Source organism: Chaetodon trifascialis, chromosome 5 (assembly GCF_039877785.1).
Source record: "Chaetodon trifascialis isolate fChaTrf1 chromosome 5, fChaTrf1.hap1, whole genome shotgun sequence".
NCBI classification, from domain to species: Eukaryota; Metazoa; Chordata; class Actinopteri; order Chaetodontiformes; family Chaetodontidae; genus Chaetodon; species Chaetodon trifascialis.
The window spans coordinates 10,015,355-10,038,547 of record NC_092060.1 but is presented as its reverse complement, the minus strand read 5'-3'; the positions used below and the strand labels follow the sequence as shown (position 1 = coordinate 10,038,547).

The 23,193-nt window shown below is 44.3% G+C and overlaps 1 protein-coding gene across 1 annotated transcript in view; it reads left to right on the top strand.

Moving 5' to 3' along the window:
• gpc3 (glypican 3) overlaps positions 1-23,193 on the top strand; it is a 100,016-nt gene that overhangs the window by 40,162 nt on the left and 36,661 nt on the right. The window contains exon 3 of the mRNA XM_070963486.1: positions 17,762-18,447. Coding sequence (XP_070819587.1) covers positions 17,762-18,447 — 686 coding nt within the window. The remainder of the gene's footprint in view (positions 1-17,761; positions 18,448-23,193) is intronic.

Below are 23,193 nucleotides of genomic sequence, written 5' to 3'. Positions count from 1 at the left end.
CAGGGAGAAGAGATATCAGAAGATCATATACATAACTGCACTTCATGTCAGCATCTGATGCATCTTCACTTGGATCTCTGTCTGTCCTGTGGATGAGACAAAAGGACACATTGTCCAAAGAACGTATTCATCATGATGAAGCAGCTGGAGTTACAGTGCTCAGCTTTATACTTCTACTCTCAACTCAGGTTTCACACAACATTGCACACGGTGACTGAAAATTAACAACTACCTCATTTCCTAATTGTATAATGTTTGTATCTATAGGTGTGTAATCTAACAGTGTATTGCATTATATCAGGAAATACAGGCTCCTAATTCAAACACATTTTGCTTTTGTTGAAGTTAATATTATTCTGAATTAAGCTGAATTAAAAGGTAAGGCATATTCTCAGGCGCTTGTGGTTTTCGTTGAATATGTTAAGTCGAACACAAATTTATTCTAAGTGCTGTGTCATACCAGCTTACTTTACAGTAAAGAATGAGAGGAGTGCAGAGCTCTGTCAGGTGTGTCTGGGAGCATCAGGGTGAAGCAGTCGTTGATCCCTCGCAGCCCCCACTGGCTTGTTAAGCGGAGTCAGCAGTCAATGGTGGTCTAAAACAGATAAAACAGAGAAGTCAATAAACTGGGTTTTTTTTTTTTTTTTAAGTGAATCACTGCAACCAGGAGAAATCCTACAGTCACAACAGACATGCTGCATAGTTTTCATGTGAATCCCTCGTGTGTAGATATCTGAATTCAGCGCAGATCAGGGCGGACTCCACCTCCACCAATCAAAGTTGCTATAGAGAGAGATAATTGCTGAATGTAAGCACACTGAATGGCTCTTGCAGATAAAATGCGGCCATGAAAAGTATCAAAAATGTGGTTTGAGTTCATGACCGTTTAAAACTTCAAAGTGTGAAAAGCAGTGTTTTCTCTTAATGACCCTTTCACTCCTGTTTCACCTCTGACCACAGCCAGCATCACTGATGGATGCTTTTAAAAGTGCTCCTGAAGCACACCTCTACATCACTGCAGGAAGGCGACACGCACTCACTAAGTCAGGTATTGACACAGACAGCCACGCATTGTGTTGACACTGGTATTGAAACATCCCAAACAATAGCCAGTCCTTGTCGAGCCCAAGATGACTTTACTCTTGTCTTGTGTTCTCTCACAACTCGACTCCACAGACTTGTGCGCTATCATAAATTAAGCCTTTGTTATCCAAGATCCCACAAACTGAATGACATTTAAATCATGTTTTATGCTGGATTTAATTCTGTTTTATTCCGTCTTTCTTCCTCTAATCAATTCTTTGTCTGAACCCCTCCCTTCTTCACACTCTGTGTAATTCACCCCTTTTAACTCCTGCACTCACCTCTCACTTACTTCTTGTCCTCTGCCTCCTCAAGCCCTGCCACTCCTCCACCTTTCACCACCATCCACTCTGTAACATACATTCTCCCCCCTCTCTCTCTCTCTTGCTCCCTCTCCCTCTTCTCGTTTCATCTCTCTCTCCCTCCTTTCAGCCTTTTAATGTCAAAGACATTAAAGAGCTTTCCTGCAATGATAAATGTTTTATTAGGCCTTACTCGCTCTCTCTTTTTTTTGAAGGGTAAATACAAAGAGGAAGTGAAAGAAAAGTTCGTATCTCTGTCTCCCTCTTGACTTCATTTCCATATCTGTCAGTCTGCTCTCCTCTCCGCTGTGACCTCTCATCTCCACTCATCCCTCCTCGCCTATCCTCTTTCATCCAGTCTTTCCATCGCACTCCCTCATCTCACCATGCTGGAAACCAGCAGCTGTTGGCATGCTTCATAAAGGTCTGGTAATATAAAAAAAGAGTCCCATGATGGATTGGACCGTGGAGAAAACCGCATTTCTGTCTTTTTACAATTACAATAGTGTTCAGAGCCTCAGCAAATGTCCTCTATGGGTGGACAAGTCTCTTTGATCAAATCTTCAAGCATCTCAAACACATTTATGAGACATTGGGGGTTGCCGGTTGGACTTAAAAAGGACTTAACTCCTCTTCTGCACTGTTGCTGAATCTTACATTTAGCCTCTAGGCTCGTAGATGATTGTATTTCCTGTGCTGTAATAGCTGTCTGTCCTCTGGGACTGCTTGTGTGCTCCCTGTCTCTGCACCCCTCGGCTGTGCTGCTGATTGCTCCTCCTTTCTGAAAAAATGGGTCACGTTATGTGGGCTGCAGCGCGACACCTACCTGTATTCAGGACAGCCAAGTCATATCTCTTGATGAGGAGGAGGAGGACACTCGATGAAAACGCGGAGATGGTTTTAAGCCTGTTGATCGGTCCAGGCTATAATACCCAAACAACTGGAAGATGGATTGTTATGAAATTTGCTCTCTTCCCCTTGGCATGGATTTTAATAACTTCCCTCAGCTCATCCAGCATCCATCATCAGGTCATAATTTCACTGTTGGTCATTAATCTAAACTTTGGTTTATGAGTAAATACCCATCAGCCTCAGGTGCACTTTGTAGTTTGGGCTAGTTAGCAAATGTCAGCACTAACTGAGATGGCCAACATGATAAACATCATGCTAGTTAGCATTTAGCTCAATGCACCACATCCTCACAGAGACTCTGTCGACCCTTAGCCTTTATTTTGATAAACTTTAGATAAAAGTGTTGCACCATTCATGCACTTATCTGCTGCCTCTTGTGTACCAGAAACACATGAAAGCTTGACACGAAGCATCCAAACACAGTTTCCTCTCCCTGCAAGGCCTGTGCTGTCTGTGCCCCTCCCCCTCTACGTGCACTCACACAACCTCCACGCAGTTTTCATGTATGCTGCAAAATCCAATATTTCTCAGCTATGTTCCATTCAGTCCTGGAAGGTTGACACATTTCCTCTCTCATTTGTGCCATAATTGCCAGCCTTGTCCATTAATACACGCACACTAAAACCCGAGAGACCACACACTCAGAGCAGCTCTCCAGCATTGAAGCCATTTCCTCCATTTCCCCTCAGTTATCCTATTAGGCTATAGGGACATGTTATTGGTATGCTGGCTAGGCCAGGGCTAATGATGCATGGAGCTGTAGCCTCTGGTTAGACGTCATGGACCAGAGGAAACCAGCCAGGCGCTTGTGTACGGGGCTCCACGCTGCACTAATCGGTCATCCCCCAAAACATTAAGCCCGTCAAAGTGGATAATGGATTGGCCCAATTAACATAGAGCTTTGATGGAGAACACACCTGTTTATACATCCAGCTCCTACACATCTTTCATTTACCTCATAGATGTCTTGGAGACTCTCTTATCAAGGTGAATGCAATTTAATTTGGAAGCCGAGTCCTCCCTGCCGTCTGCCGACGATTAGAGTTTCCTGATTAATCTGAGTAACGGCACCGACAGCGGATTTACTCAAACAAAGCAGCTGAAGTAATGGCTCACACCCCCTACACATTTTTAAAAACCCTCATTCTCCATCCTCGCTGATGTGGGAATTCATTGTGGATGTGGTGTATGTGTTTGTGTGTGTGTGCCTGTTAGTGCATTTGACCCTGAAGTTCAAGGACAGCCTTCTATGCGCTGCCTCTGGCTGCTCCTGTCTGTACCCAAGTGGTGTTTATTTAAGGAGCTCATCTACCCACTCACTCACTCACACACACACACACACACACACACGCACACACACACACACACACACACACACACACACACACACACACACTCAGGTGAATGCACACACATTCAGGTGTCAGCGCACACTCAGGTGCAAACACACTAGCCTAACCTTGTGCTCTGAAACACAGCACCCCAAGTTCTACGCAGATAAAACTGTCTGGTGTTTCTGTCCTCTGTTTCCAATAATGTACTCCAACACACACTTACACTCACACACGCTCATACACACACAGTGTCCTGAAGCTCACAGTATGTCCTGCAACCCTGCCTCCCATCCTACTGGATTAATTACTCTCCTCCCCGCCTGTGATCCCCGAGAGCGTCTGAGCCGTGTTAGCCGGCCTCTGCCTCTCGCTGGTGGGCACGGAGATGGCAGCGCTCACCCATTCATCACCGTGACTTTGGGAAGGTAGACACGAGGGATGGGGTGCGTGGGCGAGTTAGAGTAAGTGAGAGGGAGGGAGAGGGTAGAAGTGAAGGTGAGAGAAAGGTGGCGGGAGAAGGGGAGCGGAAAAAGCCAGGTCCCCTCTGACCAAGGCCCTGATTAAAAATTAAAAGTGTTGCCGTTTCGCTGGTTCGAGTGGTCCAGATTGTAATGTATGGATTTCTGAGGTGATTCTCAGGGGGAGGAGGAGCAGGAGAAGAGAAGGAGAGGGAGGGAGTGAGGTGGCTGGAGAGGAGCACTGGGGCTGTGGGAGCGTAGGATTAGGAAGGGGGAGGAAAAGTAGGGGATGAGACAAATCTTTACCTGGAGATAAATAACCTACGTAGCGCAGCGCTGGGACTCTCCCCATTGTTTCCCCCAAAAAAGCATTGTCACATTCATTTGTTATTCTGCTGGAGATGTCTTTTTCACAGTAGATGGATGAAGGTGGGAGGGAAGGAGTGAGGAAGAGGAGGGCAGCGGCGAAGGTTAGAGCGGCTCTTATTAATGGAGACAAAAAGGAAAGTAAAGACAGAGAAGAGGGAGGCAAACTGCAGTGTGTGTGTGTGTGTGTGTGTGTGTGTGTGTGTGTGTGTGTGTGTGTGGGCCTTGTCAGGCTGTTTGTGCCTTTTCGTGCCTCTGTGTGTCTCATTTGTGTTCTGGTGACTGAGGCGTACACCGTGCAGAACTGGCATCAGCCTTAACAAGTGTGTGCGTGTGTGTTAGTGTGTGTGAGGGAGGGCAAACAAGGGAGTCCTGTTCAGCTGCTGGGATGAGAGAGATGCGAGAAAGGAGGCAGTGAAGAAGAGAGAGGGTGGGGGAGAGGAGGAGGAGGTGAGGAGAGGAGGGGGTGAGGTGTGTCTCAGCCATTCAGGCAGTGTAGGCGTTTGTCTTTCATCTCCACTCTCACACAAACAACAAAGAGGCTCTAAGAGGTTTTTTTCCCTCTCCATCATGTACAATACCCTTTCTTAACTCTCACCTATTTATAGTAGCGCCAGCTGAGAGGTGCAGCATTGTTTAATTAGGCGCTTGTTTACCAATAAACTCAGTGAAGTAAACACGGCTCAGAAACTCATCTGTATGAGCAAACAAGACTCAACTGCATTGTAGCGTCTGTCAGGAGAAGAAGAAGAAGACGACGACGAAGAAGTGGCGTGAAGTTGCAGGCCAGGAAGTTTGTTTTTCCTGCTGTGGAAAAGAGAGAGAAGATCATTATTGCCGTTCCCAGGATTGCTGCTCGGTACGTCCGTCACGTTATAAAGAAAGGAAAAAGACAGGCAGAGGAGCAAGGGAAAATCAAGCGATGCGTAGTGCAAAGTCACACAATTGTGGTAGGGAGCGGCAGATGCTTGTTTACATAATGCTCATGTCAACAGTGCACACAGCAGAAAGTGCAGCAGTGATGATGCAAGCCGTGATCAAGACTCTCAGCCTCCTGAATGCAAAGGTTCTGATGAGGCAAAGGGCTGGAGGCAAGCAGGGTGCAATTTCATTTCATTTAGTTAACTCTGTGGGTAGTGAAAAAGACTCAAATCGTGATGTTCTCTCTTTTATACCTCACTGATCCGTGAACCAAGAGGTGCATTGTGTGTTTTTCTACAGGAAGTAGCTAGCTTGGCTCTAAAGTTCTGCTGACGCCTCTAAAGCTCATTGATTCACGTGTTGTATTTTGGTGATTTGATTCATACATTAAGAGAAATGCAAAAATAGCAGTGAGCTAGTCCAGTAAATACATAATAATGAGTTTCCCAAAATGTCTTTTATTGAAAAAGTGTAGAAGGTGTACTAATAGTAGCAATATTGGTTCTATTTTCTATGATGAATTTAAATTGTTTCTTCCTGTATCCTTATGACAATGTGAGCTCCATGACTTAAATGCACCGCCATGTTTCAGGCTGCAGTTCACTGTTGCCGCTGTTGTTGTCTTAGGTTTGCTTTTGTTTTCTAATCCTTACCTCTCTGCTGCCCACAGTTCTACAACAAATATTTTCCCCTGATGTCTTTCCAAATGAATTCCTTCATCACCTTGTTGAATTTAAAAGGGAGATTATGCCACGCACTGTAATGACAATTTTCAGGGGATGCAATGTTGCGGTAAATTACAACGGTGAAACACATTTGAATGTCCTGTAGAAAGGCTTTAAGCAGATTTGGATGTTTGCTACTTGAAACGATGTTTGTGCACAGTGCCGCTAAGCCAAATGCATTTTTCAGATGTCAAATATAACTTGGGCATCTCTGCTCTGTTGTTTTGCTGATTGAATTTGGTGCTAATCATGCTTGTGTGATTTAAAAAAACACAGAAATGCTTATACTTCCTTCATCAAAGTATATTTGCTGGTTCAGTATAATTTGCCAACTGCTATGCCATCACGCTTAAGGAAATATTTGCTTCCAGATCAAAGGGGCTTATGGGCAGGAAGTGATTTCTTTCGAAATAGTCTTCCTGTTTGAGATCAGAATTCCTCCTCCTCTTCCTCTGGTTGACAGATTAGTTCTAGATTCTCTCTTTTGTTACATAAACTGACAATCCCAAAATCTCAGGACATCTGGTGTGCTTGTAGGAGGAGACTCCAGTGGGCGTTGATTAGCTCATTTACTAGGGATGCTGCCATATCAATATTAATTGAAGTGTAGTACAACCATCATGGGCAATAAACACTTTGTTGTATCATGTCCAACGACATGCCACGAGCAACAGAAGCCACTGGATTAAGAAGAAGAGTGTGGATTGTTGCTTCTGATAACTTCCATTAATTCATCCTAGTGGTCAGAGTTGTGACCACAATTTCATATCATGTGTGTAGAGCTCTAAAACAGCTGTGAATGTTTTTGTGACTCTGGAGTCTGTATTAGAAACACCATGCTTAAATATAAACTTGATTTCATGTGAAACATATAATAGGAATTCAGTTTATGTGCTGTAAGGAAGTCATAAGTACCATACTTGCATAATACATGTACTTGTACATAATGTATCAGAGATACTGTACTGCCAGATTTATATCATGTTCTTGCAATATTTTAATTACTTTTTTTAATTGATTGAGGAGCACGACCCCTCGCCTGCCTCCCACCACACTGACGACTGTGCTGCAGTTCATTCAAAGATGTACAACTGCTGGGAACTGAAATGGAAATGAAACCATGGCTCCTTGTGGTGGTATGCCCTTTGCATGACTCCAGTGAAGCTGTGCGAAGTCATTTTTAACTATGGAACAGAAAGACTCTGCGGAAAAATATCAGAATCAAGCAAATTGTGGCATACTGACAAATGTAGCAGGCACAGATCATGTGGCGTCTGTATTCAGATACATATCTGCCTTTTAGATTAGATAGTTTTAGACCACATTGTCATTTCGCATCATTAGTGTCAGTTTTATTGCTTTTCAGAAAAATATTATCGGGTGTATTATGGCTTGGCCTTGCCTGAAAACCACTGAAAGCAGTGTGTCAAGGTTGCCTTGTAGATGGAAATTCTTTGCATCTGCTCAATGCTGAAACACACACACAATAAACGTAATACGAGAGGCTCTGCTGGGTCAGGGACTAGAGTTCTGTAACATAAAAATAAAAAGTTCAAGGTCAGGTTTAGAGAGGGACAAAAGGTTCTGGTACTTATAACAAACCTGCTGGCAGCTTGTTTCCATCTCCTCTGCTCTTCTTCTTTTACAGTTTGCTGCAGCAGCTAAGCAGAAGCCTGACTTCTTGCTTCGGAGCTGCCTGTGTGGGATGTCTGAATAAGACTGAAGAACACTTGTTGCATGCTATGTTCAGATTTCGGTCCTCTTCAGAAAATCCACTCTATTTTCACTTTCTGCCGGCCGCTGACACTCTCCCAGCAAACAAAGCTGAACAGGATCTCATTATTTTGTGTGTGATTTCAAAATATATTCTAGCATTGGCTCTCAGGATGAATACATTATCGCTTCAGAGCGTCACTTAAACCTGCTAGCTGTGCTGTGCTAACTCTTGTGTTCCACTGATGCCGTGAGTGCAGCGATACCCCTGAGAAACACCATGCAGTCAGTGCTGAACACCTTCACTTGCAGTTTTGGATTTTCACATGATAGCACATCTGAAGTGAGCCTCTACCCTGCTATGTTCTCTCAATGTGTCATTTTTGAGAACACTTTGAGACAGTAGCCTCGCTCGTATCTCTCCATTTCACACTAAACTTTATGATTGCATCACATTTCGAAATGTTGGAAAAATCTTGATATAAAGGGTTAAAAGATACAAGATTACAGCAGGTAAAAAGGAAAAGTGCGAAGGATAAAAGACTGTATGATGATGAAAGACTGTAGCAGGCTGATGGGCTCTCAGCTGCAACAGAAGGGGCTCGTGTGCTGAAATACTGCCTAAACATGGGCTGCAAAGAGGATGAACATTGTTAACTCTAGATTGTATGTTCGCTTAATACATTTCATGAAGAGGGGAACGATTTCATCAATTTTAAATGAGCCTTGCAAAACGCTGTCTTAGCTCATTCATCTTCTTTGTTTCTTCCTGGCATCCTTTGTGGTCGTCAGTGCGAACAGGGATTCTTCCAGTTTACACTTTAAACAGCAGAACACTGATTCATTCTCTGTCATCTTCTGAAGGCTGGCTTCGCAAGCTGTCTCCTGCTTTGCACTCGCTGTTCAACTTGTTGCCATTTCCTAACGTTTCTTTTGTTTCCCAGACAGCTGCCTCCTTTGCCTTGGCAGACTCTGAAGCTCTCCACTCTGTCTCTTTACTCTGATAACTTTCCCAGTTTAACTGAGTGTTTCTCAGTCAATCTGTCAAACGTTGTTGTTAAATCAGCATAAATCTATTCGGGCCCCCTCTTTTTAGCGGCCCCTGGCTATTTCAGCGATTTCCCGCTTATCGTTTTCCTCCTTGGCCGTGTGGCCCTCGTGCCCTCCTGATTCCTGCATTTCAGCCCCGATGCCTCATCCTCAGTGACAGCTATGATAACCTGTGAGCTGTAGTGTGCAGCCTGTTGCTGAACTGCTGGGGCCAACATTTTTATTATTCTAAAGCCTGTTAAGGTTGCTTTCTGCCAGCCATAAAAAAGCTCAGCCAGAGCTTTTTCTTCCTTCACCAGTTCTTTTAACTGCTGCTGGTAAAAAGCTCCACATTTTCATGTTACACATCAAAGTGTGTTGGCATGTTATTTCTCCCTGAGGCCATCCTTCCTTTCACAGAGTTAGGACTAACGTTTCCCTGCTGAAAGTGTTTTTTTTTTTTTTTTTTTTTTGCAAGTGAAAAAAACTCTCTGCACGACACACACCGATTGAGTGTTTTGAGTCGCATTTGAGCCAACACTGTCACGAGGAAGAGCTGCCATAAACAATGCAGCTCCTACGCTGCGCTCTGATGCTCTGCAGTGAAACTGCCGTTGATGTCCTTCAGCCCTCATGGGTTCAGGCAGTCAGTTGCAAACATGCTCATACACTAACACACACTCACAGTCCATTTGATCTCATGACAAGGCATTTTCAAGTAATCTTGCAGTACAAGTATGTAGCAGTATATCTCACGCACTGTGTATCATTATGGAGTAAAACAGCTAATATAACTCACAGTCAATTAATTATTAAAACAGCAAGGCACTGGCCTTTCAAATCTGTTATTAAATTCAGCTTGTATTCATTAAGAAGAAAGTTCGGATTTGTTCTCACCGTGAACATGCACAAACACTCGCAAACATCAAGGGGTGAGGGTGTAATTTAATGGACTTTAATGAGTTATGTTTTAATATTAACCTCCAATATTCTGTGGTCACGCTGACTGAAGCACCCGAGCTGCTAGCTGTGGGTCCGACACGGCGGGCAACAATCTGACATGAGAGTTTTAACATCGTTTTTCAATCCGCTCAAAGTTCCTTGTCTTGTAACGACGCTGCTGCTCCACATTCACAATTAAGGCATCCCTCCTGCACCCTCACTGTTTCACTCCATCTCTTTCTCTCCATCTCTCACACTGCTTGTTTTTCTCTCCATCTCACACTGTGCACCCATCTGTTTCAAGAAGTTCAAAAACACTGTATCCCCTTGCTGATTTTCTATAAAAGTTCACTTTAGTTCAGCCCATTGCTCTTTTATGTCTTAAAAGCCCAACTTCAAAAAGGAAAGAATCTCATATTTTGCGAGTATTGAAGCACTTTATGAAATGGCAATGCAAATATTCCTCCTATAACATTTGTTTCTGTGTGAAAGCGAGCTGTGCCGAATTAAGCCCCTGCATGGGCATGATGCATTGCAAGCATGAAAGATAGACTGAGGGTGAATGAGTGGGAGTGTATTCATCTTCAACCACAGGATCTACTTAGAGATGCATATTGGATTAATAGAGCTTGGAGGCTTGATTTAGAGTGCAGTACTCAAACTGTGTTTGTCGTGACCTCTCTCATCTCTGCTCAACCTGTCTCCACTCTGGATGAGCTGCAGGCTTTTTATCCACGTCCTCAAATCACAACCCTGGAGAGCAACAAGAGCTGTGTGTGTGTGTGTGTGTGTGTGTGTGTGTGTGTGTGTGTGTGTGTGTGTGTGTGTGTGTGTGTGTGTGTGTGTGTGTGTGTGTGTGTGTGTGTGTGTGTGTCCTGTCTCTCTGTCTCGCCCTGTGTGCTGGGAATGAATCCATTATTGGAATAGCCTTTCACTTCTGAGTGGTGGGATTCCTCCGAGTCCGGAGATGTATCTACTGTATGTGTATTTTGTCTGCGAGGCGAGCATTTGATTGGGGTGTCAGGTCTCTCTCACCCGTGGCTAAGTTTTGGCGAGAGGTGTGCGATGTGTCTCGCAGCTCTGGCACTGCTTGACTCCAGCTGCCTTTGAATGCAGCTTCAAAGCCTGCCTCGCTGAATGTTTCTCTCCACACGTTTTGGCACTAGTCACTAACCCCTTCCTCCTCCTCCTCTTCCTCCTCCTCCTCCTCCCCTCTAGCTCTCTGCTGTGTTTTTCCAGTTCACTTTTGCCCTTGCGTCCTTCCCACCTCACTGTGTCCTCTATTCTGCCGTACTCCATGTCCTCTGTAATCGTCTCTTTGCCGGTCTGAGACAGAGCGTGACTCAACTTTGACCTCAGCAAGGACCGCAGCGCCAGAGATCAATGAAGTCAATGGTGAAAGACAGAAATATGGAGGCAGAGGAAGCAGTCTGGCATATTCTGTGTCAGAGCGGAGCAGCAATATTGGTCTGTCTGCATGTCCAGAGCTTCCTGTCTTACATTAATAAATAGGAGCTCCTGGCATTTCGGATAGGGCCTTATTGTTGCTGGGCTAATTTTACAATCACTCAAAAGGGAGGTGATGTATTTTAAGATGGAAATTAATATGAGTATTTAGATTATGAGGATTCTTCTCTAAAACCCCACTGAGTTCACAAGCACACAGTATTCATAACGAAAGTGACACATTAACCAGCCCAGTTTTCCACATTTCACTGTGTCCGGTGAAATGAATTTCCCTCAGTTCTACTCTTTTATTATTTTCATTATTAACTTTGACGATAAATAAAGAGAAAATGCGGAACTACCACAGTTCAGTCAAAGACACTCCTCTCAAGGAATTTACAATTTATAGTAAATTAATATACGGCTCTGCTCTTTGAGGGAGCTGTCAAAGAATCAGAGGAGCAACGAGGAGGCTGGTGGGAGAATGAATCCCCCCTTAAAAAACACATAAGATCTTATTTCATTTAGCAATACCAGAAACACATAAGGAGGAGGTTGGGGTGGTGGAGGGAGTGCGTTGGCATGAGTGCATCAGCATGGTGATGGTGAGAAGTGCCAGCTTATACTTACTGCACATGAAGTTATGAGTCAGCTGGTAGCCGTACAGCCGCTGACTGAGCCGGTGATTGTGCAGCATGAAAAAAGAAGCTGATGTCAATCATCGAATGAAGCACAGCGTCAGAGCTCTCCCTCAACTAGTGCTATTCTCCATTCAGCAAATATCACTAATACCAAGTTAATTGGATGTTGGTGGCGTTTATACTGTTATTCTCAGGAATACGACCCTGAATATGACCTGCTCCATCTGTGATGTGTGAAATAGAGATCCAGCAGGTCCTTCCTTCCTGCTGCTGTCAGACTTTACAGTCAACACAGCTCCCAGCAGACCACACACACCCAAACTGTCACATTCACTCAGGTGCAGTTTCACTGTAAATTAAACTGTGCAATATCAGTATTTCCTATGCGCAATAATATGAATTTAACCATTGCCCTGTTTTACATGTTATATCGTTTGCTTATGTATCATATCTTGCTTTTGTGACTGATGCTTCTTATCCTCTTTGCTGCTGTTAAACTAATTTCTAATAAAGAATTAAATGATCTCTTATCTTATAAAGGATAAATACAACTTGCGTTATATTCTCACAGCTCTTGTTGGTAATAATAAGTGCACTGAGTTGATTTCTGCAATGAAGGATCATGGCGATATTGCTATAAAGGAGTACAGTGTGGCACAAGCGGACAGATGATAATGCAGGTCTGCCGTCGGTACCGTAGTAGTGCGGGTACAGTTTTCCTCTGTAATTAGGCAATAGTAGTCACATTATTGCTGCACTCACTTTCTGTTTTACCTCCAAATAAAGAGATTTAGATAAGCTGACAACACTATGGGTGAGTTTACAGTTGCCATACCTGATTGCTCGTGTGTTTGCAGATCTTATCAGTTACATCAGTGGATGCAATGTCAAGAAAAGTAATGCACATAATGGCCAAAACTACTGCAAAAATACCAAGTTATAATAAACTAGAATTATCTTTTGTGTTATTTTTTATTAAGAAAACATCAGTTCAAAACAAACAGCAGTGTTGATGTTTTCAAAATGTGTCGAGTGACTGACACGCTCCTCAGTTTTGAGCAGACTGCAGTAATAAGAGCAGAGGATGAATTCTCATTGTTTCTTATTTTGTCTAGCTGTGGGGAAACATTTTCCAGAAGCTCCTGGGGAGGCAGATAAATGAATGAAAAGGAAAATCTGCTTTTGTGTGTGTGTGTGTGTGTGTGTGTGTGTGTGTGTGTAGCTCTAGTCCTTACACCTGACTCACACCTTGCCCTCCCACTATGGTCTGCCAAATGTTCGGCCACACTGTCACCACCTGGCTACTGCTGCGCGCTGTGTGATTGCATTGTGTACGTTTGTGTGCACGTGTGTTTGTGTGTGAGGCGAGCTGCTCTCTAACAGATGGAGTAACCTAATACATGTCTCATTTCTGCCCCGCTGTCCATTGGCCCTCATGGTCTGCTGGTGATGCTATCTGGGCCTTACCAGCATCCTGTCTGCTTTGTTCCTGGAATAAGCCCACCCCCACCCCGCCCTGCCCTGCCTCGCCTCGCCTCGCCGCCACCGTCCCGTAAGCCCAGGGCACCCAGACTCAGACACACACTGGTCCTGCAAGAGCAGTTCGTCAGGTGGCGCTGCTCTCGGGTTACCTGGGACAGGTCACTCAGTGGGAGTGAAATGTGACTGGAAAAACAACATATTGTTTACAGTCAACGAACAGATGCTGCTTTTGTTATAGACAGGCTCATGAAATTGCAACTGAACGCAAAGCCTTCTGGGAGGTTTGTGCGTGTGTCAGCCTGTGCACATGCTCAATACACTCATGTTAAAACTTTATCACCAGTTTTTGTGATTTGCTCTTTTTTCTGCAGACACATGTTGTGACATTTTGACCACTGTTGGCTTTATAAAGCTTCAAAAGTCTAAATTGCACAATCAACAAGCTAAAAAAAATGCCTGTTTTGCATGTGTTACATGAAAACTGACACTCTGGAGATACAAGGTTTCCACCTGACACACAGTGACACTCTGGAGATACAAGGTTTCCACCTGACACACAGTGACACTCTGGAGATACAAGGTTTCCACCTGACACACAGTGTGCTGGCATGTGTCTTTATGAATGGTTCTGCAGCCCTCCTGCCAGTCCTCTCTCTGCGTCCTGGACAGGTACTGTTTTGTCACCGGGACCAGGTGGCAGCGGCTTCTCCATCCGTCTCTGTGGCGGCTAGAGGTGACACTCCATCAGCCAAATGGATTAGTCTCATTGGCTCTGTAATTTATTGATGTTTTCCTCTCCGGGGGATAATAGGTGTATGGGCCGCTGATTGATGAGGCCGCACGGCGCATGTCTGCCGTTGCAGCGTGTCAGCCACAGTCAGTGGTCAGTCAGTCAGTCACTCAGTCAGTCAGTCTGGTGTGTTATGAGCTGCAGAGTTGACTTATGTAACACCCAGACTGATGGCCTCATGAACATCAAATATGTTCATTTGACAGGCCATTCATAGATTATATGAAAAGCCTGTTTTATGTCAGAATTGGAGTCACTTAGAGCCTCTGGGTGTCAGCAATGCAAGTGACCCCTCTGTGACATAGATTTATTAGATGTCTGTTAAACTTTGGACTACCTGGAATCTGCAGCATTTGATCATACTTTAATTGGGGGTTTGATTAATGACAGAATATAGAGAAAGTAGATATTATAATAAAGCATTCACAGTGTAACACTGCAGACTTACACTCTCCTCACTGTCAGTGTGACAGAGTAGCTGTTGAATACTGGACACGATATAGATGATATCCATATTTTAATGCCCAAGGAAGATGAGAGGCCTGAAATCCTTGGAGAAAACATTATCTGGCCGGTGAAATAGGTGGACAGAGGTTAAAAAAAGAAGAGGCAGACATCTCCATCTGCCTTGTGCTGCTGATCTGTGTGTAAAAAGCCTTCAGTCTCAGAGGAGAAGCAGTATTCCAGCAGCCAGCCTTCTGCCTCCATCTGTGACACTGACAAAATATATGCTACTGCTAATTTTAAGCGTGACCCAATATGTTTCTGTGGGCTCCTGCTCTGGTAATGCGTGCTCTTGACCTCCTACAGTTGTATCCAGAATGTCACAGGTCCCTGACATACAGCCCCTCTCCCCTCCATTAGAGGATACCTGATCCTGCACAAGCTCTCACTGATGAAAGAGTGCGAGCAGCACGCACAGGAAATGGGCTCACAATGGTTCTTACCATGATCCCGGTTACTGAGAGCCATTGAATTGCATTTATGAAGAGCCCTCTAGTCTTTCTCTTACCATTACAAAGTGGCTCTCCTCTTTGTGGTGTAAGAGATACTACAGGTAGCAGCTAAATTACAGGGTTTGATTTAAGAGGCTTTCATAGAAGTCAAGAAAAGGAGTAGCAAATAGCTTTGAGGTGAATGTGTGCATTTTTTTCACTGAAGCCTCCTGCTTCTGTATTACTGGCAATAAAAGACTTGGTATTTTTATGTGTGTGTGTGCGTGCGCATGTACGTGTAGGTGTGTCCTACCTCCTCCCAGCCTGTCTCCTTGTCTTGGTTGGCAATCTGCACATCTGTCTGCTCATTGATCACAGAGGGAAGTGCTCTAGGAACGCAGCAGGGCAGCCGTATCCTGAAAATCTAAACAGATGTGCGCTGCTCCCGAGCATCCTCTCACACCCACCAAAATATCCTCAAATGTTTTTCGCAACCTTTATTCACCCAGCAACTGTATCGCTGAGCACGCGTGTGGTTTTCCACCCTGCTTCATATTCACACACATTCAGATTTACAACCACAGCCTGCTACTGTTTACAACTGAGGCAGTTTGGGGATAAATGGTTTGTTTAAAGTGAGACTATGTAACTTCTGTTGAACATTATACACTGGGACCAGAATCAACTGATACTACACTGAAGTTAGGTGATACTGAAGCTAATTTCATTTATGGTGTGTTCACAACCCAAACCAATTTTCATGCTGTGTAATTTGCACAACCCAAACAGCAATGTATTGACTGTACTGACATGATCTGTTGCTAGCTACCATTGTATACACACTCCGACTATGTATGTGCAGTGTGTACAGCGCCTGTGTGAGTGACAGCTATATCGTTAACAGAAAATCAAGTTCTTTTTCATATTTTCTTCTTTTTTTCTACTTTTCTTTGTAAATTGTGTCATAAAGCCTTAATATAAGAACAATTTTCACTCAAGTTGCAACATTTTCAGTGTCACATCCATCGACTCCCTACCTGCTGCTGCTCTCCCTCTCATCTGCTCACCAGTCAGCCACGCCCATCTGTTCATTCACCTGACACACACCTGGGACTCATCACTGATCAGTGCAATACTTTAGGCTCTCACTCACTCACTCATTGCCAGACTGTTACGCAGTTATCCTCGGACGGATTTCCCGATATCGACCCAGCCTGCCTTTGACCTCGCCTGTACTCCTGCCCCCTGGTAACGACCTCAGCTTTGTGACTCTGACTTTGTCCTTTGTCGTGCCCTTGCAGTATGTACTGTATCTAAGCTTAGCCATAAGCTACTTTTTACAGCAGACGAAAAGAGGCTGTAGCAGCAAGCTGTACCGAATGGACAAATGTTTTGTTTTTTATGAATTCAACTTTTAATTTATGTCTTAAAAGTGAGATAATTCTTCTGTAACGTAGTTGAAATGCACACCAGCAGCAGTAAGACAGAGAGAGGGAGTTCATTTCCTTTGCTCCGATATTATCATATTCTTATATTGACCTCCTTGTGTGTCCAAAATTGCACACAGAAAAACACATTATACATTCTGCACAAAAGAGACAGAGCTGTCATATCGTTTCTCAGCTCTACCCAAAGACCCGGAGCTCTGCATAGGCTGACGAGCATCATTTGACCTCAGAGAAGCATGAAGAGAAAGAAATTAAACTATCCAAGCACGAAAAATCAAATAACAAAGATGAAATGGCGAGCTTTAGTAGCACAAAAACCAATAACTTCCTCTAATGTCCCCTAAACCAGTGCTTCCCCCGAGCCCCCGCTCTCACAAAGCAGTTGTGGCTATCACTCTCAACAAAGTGATGTAGTGGACTAGCTGCGGTATAAATGGGATTTTGGCATCCCTAGCTATTCTCCTGTCCAAAGCTTCATTTCACTGACTCTCAGCTCCCCTGCTAAGTTCAGTAATGGAGCTTTAAATCCCCTCTGTTGTTGGGTCCTCACTCATTTTGCTACTGGGTCGATGATAGAGCTCTCGCTTCTTGTGCCACCTTGTTGATAAGACTTCCCTTTGTGCCTTGAAACGCCACTGATTATTTTCCCTCCTCGCATCAACCACGCAGCCCTCCCTCCTGCGTGCTCTGTATGCTTTTCTCCCTGCAGACAACCACATGGTCATGCCTCTCCCGGTGGACTAATACAGTGAGATTAATACTCTCTTTTAAAGGGACTCTTTAAAGATCCTGGACTCTTTTCTAGTCTACTTTTTGGGTATAATGAAAGGGCTGTTACAGATGCTTTGCACTCTTTATATTCTAAATCATCGACTATTATTGCAGTATTTTGTGTGTGAGTGTGTGTGTGTGTGTGTGTGTGTGTGTGTGTGTGTGTGTGTGTGTAGTCCCATTAGCGAGAACAACAGATTGAGAAACACTGGGAAAAGTGAAAGAGAGGCTGAGCGTGGGAAGTTTCTCTGACTGTGTTAGTTAAGGATTGAACGGATGTTTGGGGAGAATTGCATCTATTTGACTGTTTCATGTTGTTGAGCGAAACTGCCTCCTATTTCTGACAGCTTTGTGTAGTTATTGTGATTATTGAGGCATATCATCGCCTGCTGAATGCAACAGCTTTCGGAAAGGGGCCTAACTTTCACCTCGTCTGACTCTGTCTTGCATTGCTTTCTTGCAGAGGCCTTTGACCTGGTGCTGCGTCACGGCCGGAACTTCACCCTGGCCATGCTGAAGTCAGAGTTCCCAAGTCTTGGAAGTGGAGCCCAAAGCTCTGTGGGGCAGCTCTTCCTGGACATGTCACTCTACATCCTGGGCTCAGACTCCACAGTGGATCACATGGTGGCGGTGCTCTACGGGCGCCTCTTCCCCCTGACATACCGGCGGCTGCTGGGGGGCAGCGTCTCCTCTGTGTCTGAGGAGTGTGTAAGAGGAGCCTGGAAGGACTCAGGAGCATTTGGCCCTTATCCCAAACTGATGATGACCCGTCTGTCTCGATCCCTCCTGGCCACACGAGTCTTCCTACAGGCGCTGAACCTGGGCATCGAGGTTGTCAACACCACTGACCACCTGCGGCCCGGCCGGGACTGTAGCCGGGCCCTGCTGAGGCTGTGGTACTGCCCCCACTGCCAGGGCATGCTGGGGCCACCAGCTTGCAGAGGCTTCTGTCAGGCAGTGATGCACGGCTGCCTGGGGGGAGCAGCCGAGGTGCAGCCTCATTGGAGGAGCTACGTAGACGGACTGGGGAAGCTGGCTGGTGCCATGAGGGGAGAGCAGGACATGGAGGCTGTTGTCCTCAGACTGCCTTTAATGATCAAACTGGCTCTGAAACACGCTGTGAACGCCCGCACGCGCCTCAGTGCCCTGGTGAGTCCAGTACACAAACACACTGCAGACTGTAAATAACACTGCATTCAGAATACAAGCAGCTGCATTGGTGCGGGTCTGTTCATATAGAGACAATTAGACTGTCACCTGGAAGAAGTCCAGTTTGAAGGCTCACCAGAACATTGCACTGTTTCGTTTATAACGCTATGACATAGTGTCATTACAATCATCTTATCTTCCTATAAAATAAACTGCAGAATTAAGCTGAAGTCACATGAGCACCAGTCTCAAAATTTCTCTCTCATTCACTTCATTTATGTGGAAGAGAAAGGGATTCAGTCCATTAAGATGCTGCTCTGTTCATTCCAATGAAAGCTGTTTGTTGGGCACGTAAGCCGAAACATTATTCAGGCTTCGGGTGTTTTGGGCCTGTAGAGCATGAGCATCTCAGTCCCTCTCTGGCTGAGTGACTGCCGCTGACTACCAGCACACATAGATGGTATCCAAATGATTTAGTGTCTGACTCTTTGGCTTCTTAATTTAACTGATGGCTTTGAATGCAAGTCGAATGATCATAGTGAAGTTGAGGTGAGTAACTGGGATGCTTGCAAAGGGGTCAGTGTGCATCATGTGACCTGCAAATCCAACTGTGGCCACTACTCCGAAATCACTGCACAGCTCAGCACTGTTCCTGGTGGTATGTGTGAGCTTCTTTGCATGACATACTTCGTCTGTCGTTGACTCATCTGCACATTTACACAGTCTCCCAATACAAATAGTGATGTATTGTGTTTGGAAACGGATTCAAACAGTGAGTCATCACACTGTTTGGTACAGTATTATGCTACTTGACTTTAAGACGAAGCATCAGCCTGTTTACACTTTTTACATTAGATTAGATTTAGTGCTAATGTTATTACTGAAAAGAGATTAAGACGAGATGATAAGATGACACTGACATTATTAAATGCTAACTGTGACTATATCTTTATAGAAAAGAAGTGTCCGGTGTGTTGCACATGCCTTATCATGACCTAAAAGTAGACTAAGATTAAAACGCCCAGGCTTTTTTTGTCAGCAACAAAAAAGAAAGAAAAACAGGATGAGATTGACAAAATATGAGAAAAACTAACAAGGATATTTGACACAGGACTAAGACTAAATATAACAAATAGAGCTGACAAAATGAACACTAATTAGATTAGATTAGATGAGCTTGTATTGTCTGCCTCAGGAGAAATTTGTCTTGGGCTTTGGAGAGACTCATTTGATGTAGCAGCACACATTTCAAATTACAGTTAGCGGTTAATTACAGAGAGTTTTTGTGCTGCCCAGCATTTATTTTTTAGCTACATCAGACCACATCACATCCTCTCTCAGCGCTCTGTGCAGGGCCAGTTCTGTTGGACAGAAACTTAATATGACCTCACACTCATGCTGTTCGTGTTACAAAGTAAACTACCAGGAATGTGCGGTCATATGTCCGTGATTAACCAAAGCAATCCGTTGCCAAATGATTGCAGTAAAGTTGAGCCAGCAGCATCGCTGTGCCAGCACAGTGGTCTCATTGAAATGAGTGAGGAAGCTGGATGTTGTGATGTACAGTCGTGGTGCTAACATCGCGGCCAGACCCTGGCTCTCAGAAAAACACATGAAGACATGAAGGAAATCTCACATTCTTGCAAATTTAATTGAGGTGGGAAGACTTTTGTTGAGTGAGGGAGGAGAAGTGATGAAGACAGACCTCTAGACACGGCTACAGCCGACCTACAACATATTCTTTCCCCGCATCTGAAGCAAGAACACACCTTGGATTCAACTGAATCAAGTAATAGCAAAAGAAAGGGAAGGAGCGAGGACAAGCCTGTGTTTTTCGGGGCAGCCAGACGCATTCTCCCAGCACGTCTCGCTGGAACTCGTCTCTGGCTCGTCAGCAGCAGTGACCCGTTATGTGTGGTTTCAACTGCAATAAAACCGTCAAGTTTGTTCGCAGCCCACATGTGAAGTGAGGGTGAAGTGCTCATGAAATATGAAGGCCTTTCTCTGCCAGAGTTACAGAGCTGGATGTGCTTCTGCCTCTGTATATCTGCTGAACTTTTCACTCTCACACCCCGGATCCCCGCGGTGACCAGGTTTCCACTCAGAACCCATCATTTATTAACACACAGGTTGACCTCACTTACTCTACAGCGCCAGGGCGTGGCTGCATCCATGAATCGCTGACTTAGGGGAAATCGCTGCATGTGTGTGTGTGTGGGAGAGAGAGAGAGATCCTTATCCAAAATTAAATAAAGCCTGTGTGGGTTTATTTAAGACTGCAGTTCCAGTCACTGCAGATGCCTTTACACTGTGTTTATGGTTCTGACTGTGGTTCCAGTTTGGGATTACAGCTGCTATGGTAGTGTATTGTTCAGCACTGTGACAAGGTCGTGTGTGTGTGTGTGTGTGTGTGTGTGTGTGTGTGTGTGTGTGTGTGTGTGTGTGTGTGTGTGTGTGTGTGTGTGTGTGTGTGTAATCTTGCAGAGACACTCCTTGCTCTGTGGTGTCATTGAAAGGACAGAGGCATCATTTCCCTAAAGGCTAATTTTGTCTCATGGTGGAGTCATGGGAGATCAACCAAAATTAGACACCTCAAATCACCTCAAATAGTAATTTGTGTGTATATTTAATTTCATTTATTTTTTGTCAGTTATATTATTGTTACATGCTATTGCAAGAAGGAAATAGAGCCATGGATCAAGCCATTTTTGTGTCCAAAAGAAAGAAGACAGTTCAGTTGGCCACAATTAAAGCTGCAAGCAGCAACAAGAGGTTCCAGGGCCTCACAAAGTTGAGCAAAGTCACTTCGGCTAGTGTGATTGTGTTTAAACGAAGAGAGATCACAAACTTGTTTGATCATCACAAAGCCTGCAGCATTTCAGTAATTGCGTACTCAAAGAAGTGGCACAGGATGTTTCATGTTGCATCTTGAGTTATGAGCAAATATGTGATTGGTCATGCCTACTTGCATGAAATAATACAATAAATAAATAAGTAAAATATAATAATTTACCAGCACAAACACAACAGAGTTCTGCCCCTTTAGGCCTTAAACCCTAATATATCATTATATAGTATATCATGATAATAAAAGGAAGAGCAGACTGATTTTCCTGGATTTTACCCAGGACTTGTTGAGTGGGTGTGCAGAGACACTGACTCAACACAGTGGCAAGAAAATATGACGTCTTTTCTCAGTGAACTCAACTGAATATGCATCATGTACTGTCAGAAAGTTGCTCGGTGCACCAGAATCCCTCGAAGTAATCAAAAACTACCGATGGTTTCAGCAGGTGTTTTTTGGGTTTGTTTTGAATTTCACCTGCATACAATCAAAAATGAAAATGAATCGGAGCCAATATGTAGAGCAGCTTTTTCATGTGATTATAAAAGCTTTTAAATTATTCAGGCAGGCTACGGTTTTGCTTTTTTCAGTCCACTGAATATCAGTGCAGTCCATGTGTTGCTTGCAGCTTATTCAGCTTACACCATAAAGACCACGAGTGACGTGGTTAGCTGTCTGAATGAGGCAATGTGCATGAGCCAACCGTCTACATGCATTGCTATCACAGTGTCTCTTTGGAAATCGCCACTGGGGGGCACCAAAGTCAGAGATGTTCAAATCACACAAAGTGCCTTTAATTTTTTTTTTTTTTCTTTTAATTACATTGTACAATAACTAATTAAGAAACAAAAAGCTGATAAGAAATTGGATTTTGGAGCATCTTTGAGGGTTTTAAGAACAGTCAATTCTATTGTCGCTGAACACAACTGGCAACCAAATGTATTACCTACTGAAGCCACTGCTGATTTTCTCTACTCTAAATTAAATAGAAATCTGTGATGACAATATGTCTAAAAATGTTTTGCAAATGCTATGTGGGCTAAAAATGCTGTCTGCTTGTCTTTGAGATATGCGCATGTTGCTCTTAAGTGGAGACATGAACTGATCTTTCACAGTATTCTCTACAGCAGCATAATGGATCTTGTTATTTATAATTGTATATAATTGCGTCTTGTTCTGTGGTTTCACATGATTGGGAGAGCTGGTGGTCCCTCACTTTACCTCCCCTCCAGTGAGAGCGCAGACCGCTGCTACTGAGGGTGACGAACGGATCAACTCAGTCTGAGAAATAGAGTCCTCGTGGCGTGAGAGAGATGTCTCCTCTCTCCTCTGTGGACTGTGAACATGGTACTCTGCTGGGGAGATGACCACTCATCGTCTGCCAGCCCGCTCCTCGGCATGTTAACATTCATTTCCTCCATCCGGTGCAACTCCAGCGTGAATCAACCAATGTTCAGAGAGACGGAGAGGGCAGCCAAGAGCCCTGCAGCTCCAATCTATTCCCCTGTCAACTTCCCACCCCTCTCCTGGAGTTTGATGTCATCCACCTTCGTCTCTACATCTCATCCTCAACATCCCTCTCTCTCTTTCACCCCCCCTCCCATTTATTTCTTTTCCTCTCGTTCTTATGTGCTGCTGTGAGAGAAGATGCATGATTTATGAAGCTCTATTTTTACCAGTTACTGAGGAGAAAGAGAGGAGAGAAGCGGTGAGAAAGAGAGGGAGAGGAAGAGGAGGGAGAAGAATGGAGGGGAGAGTGTGGAGCGCGAGCCCAAGGGGAAGGAGGACAGGAGGGTGTGAAGGAGACATCCATCACCCTGCGACCCCTCGGCTTAAGATGAAGACAGGAAGTAGGCTGAGACAGAAATATGAAGGATCTGACCAAGATTAGAGGAGATATA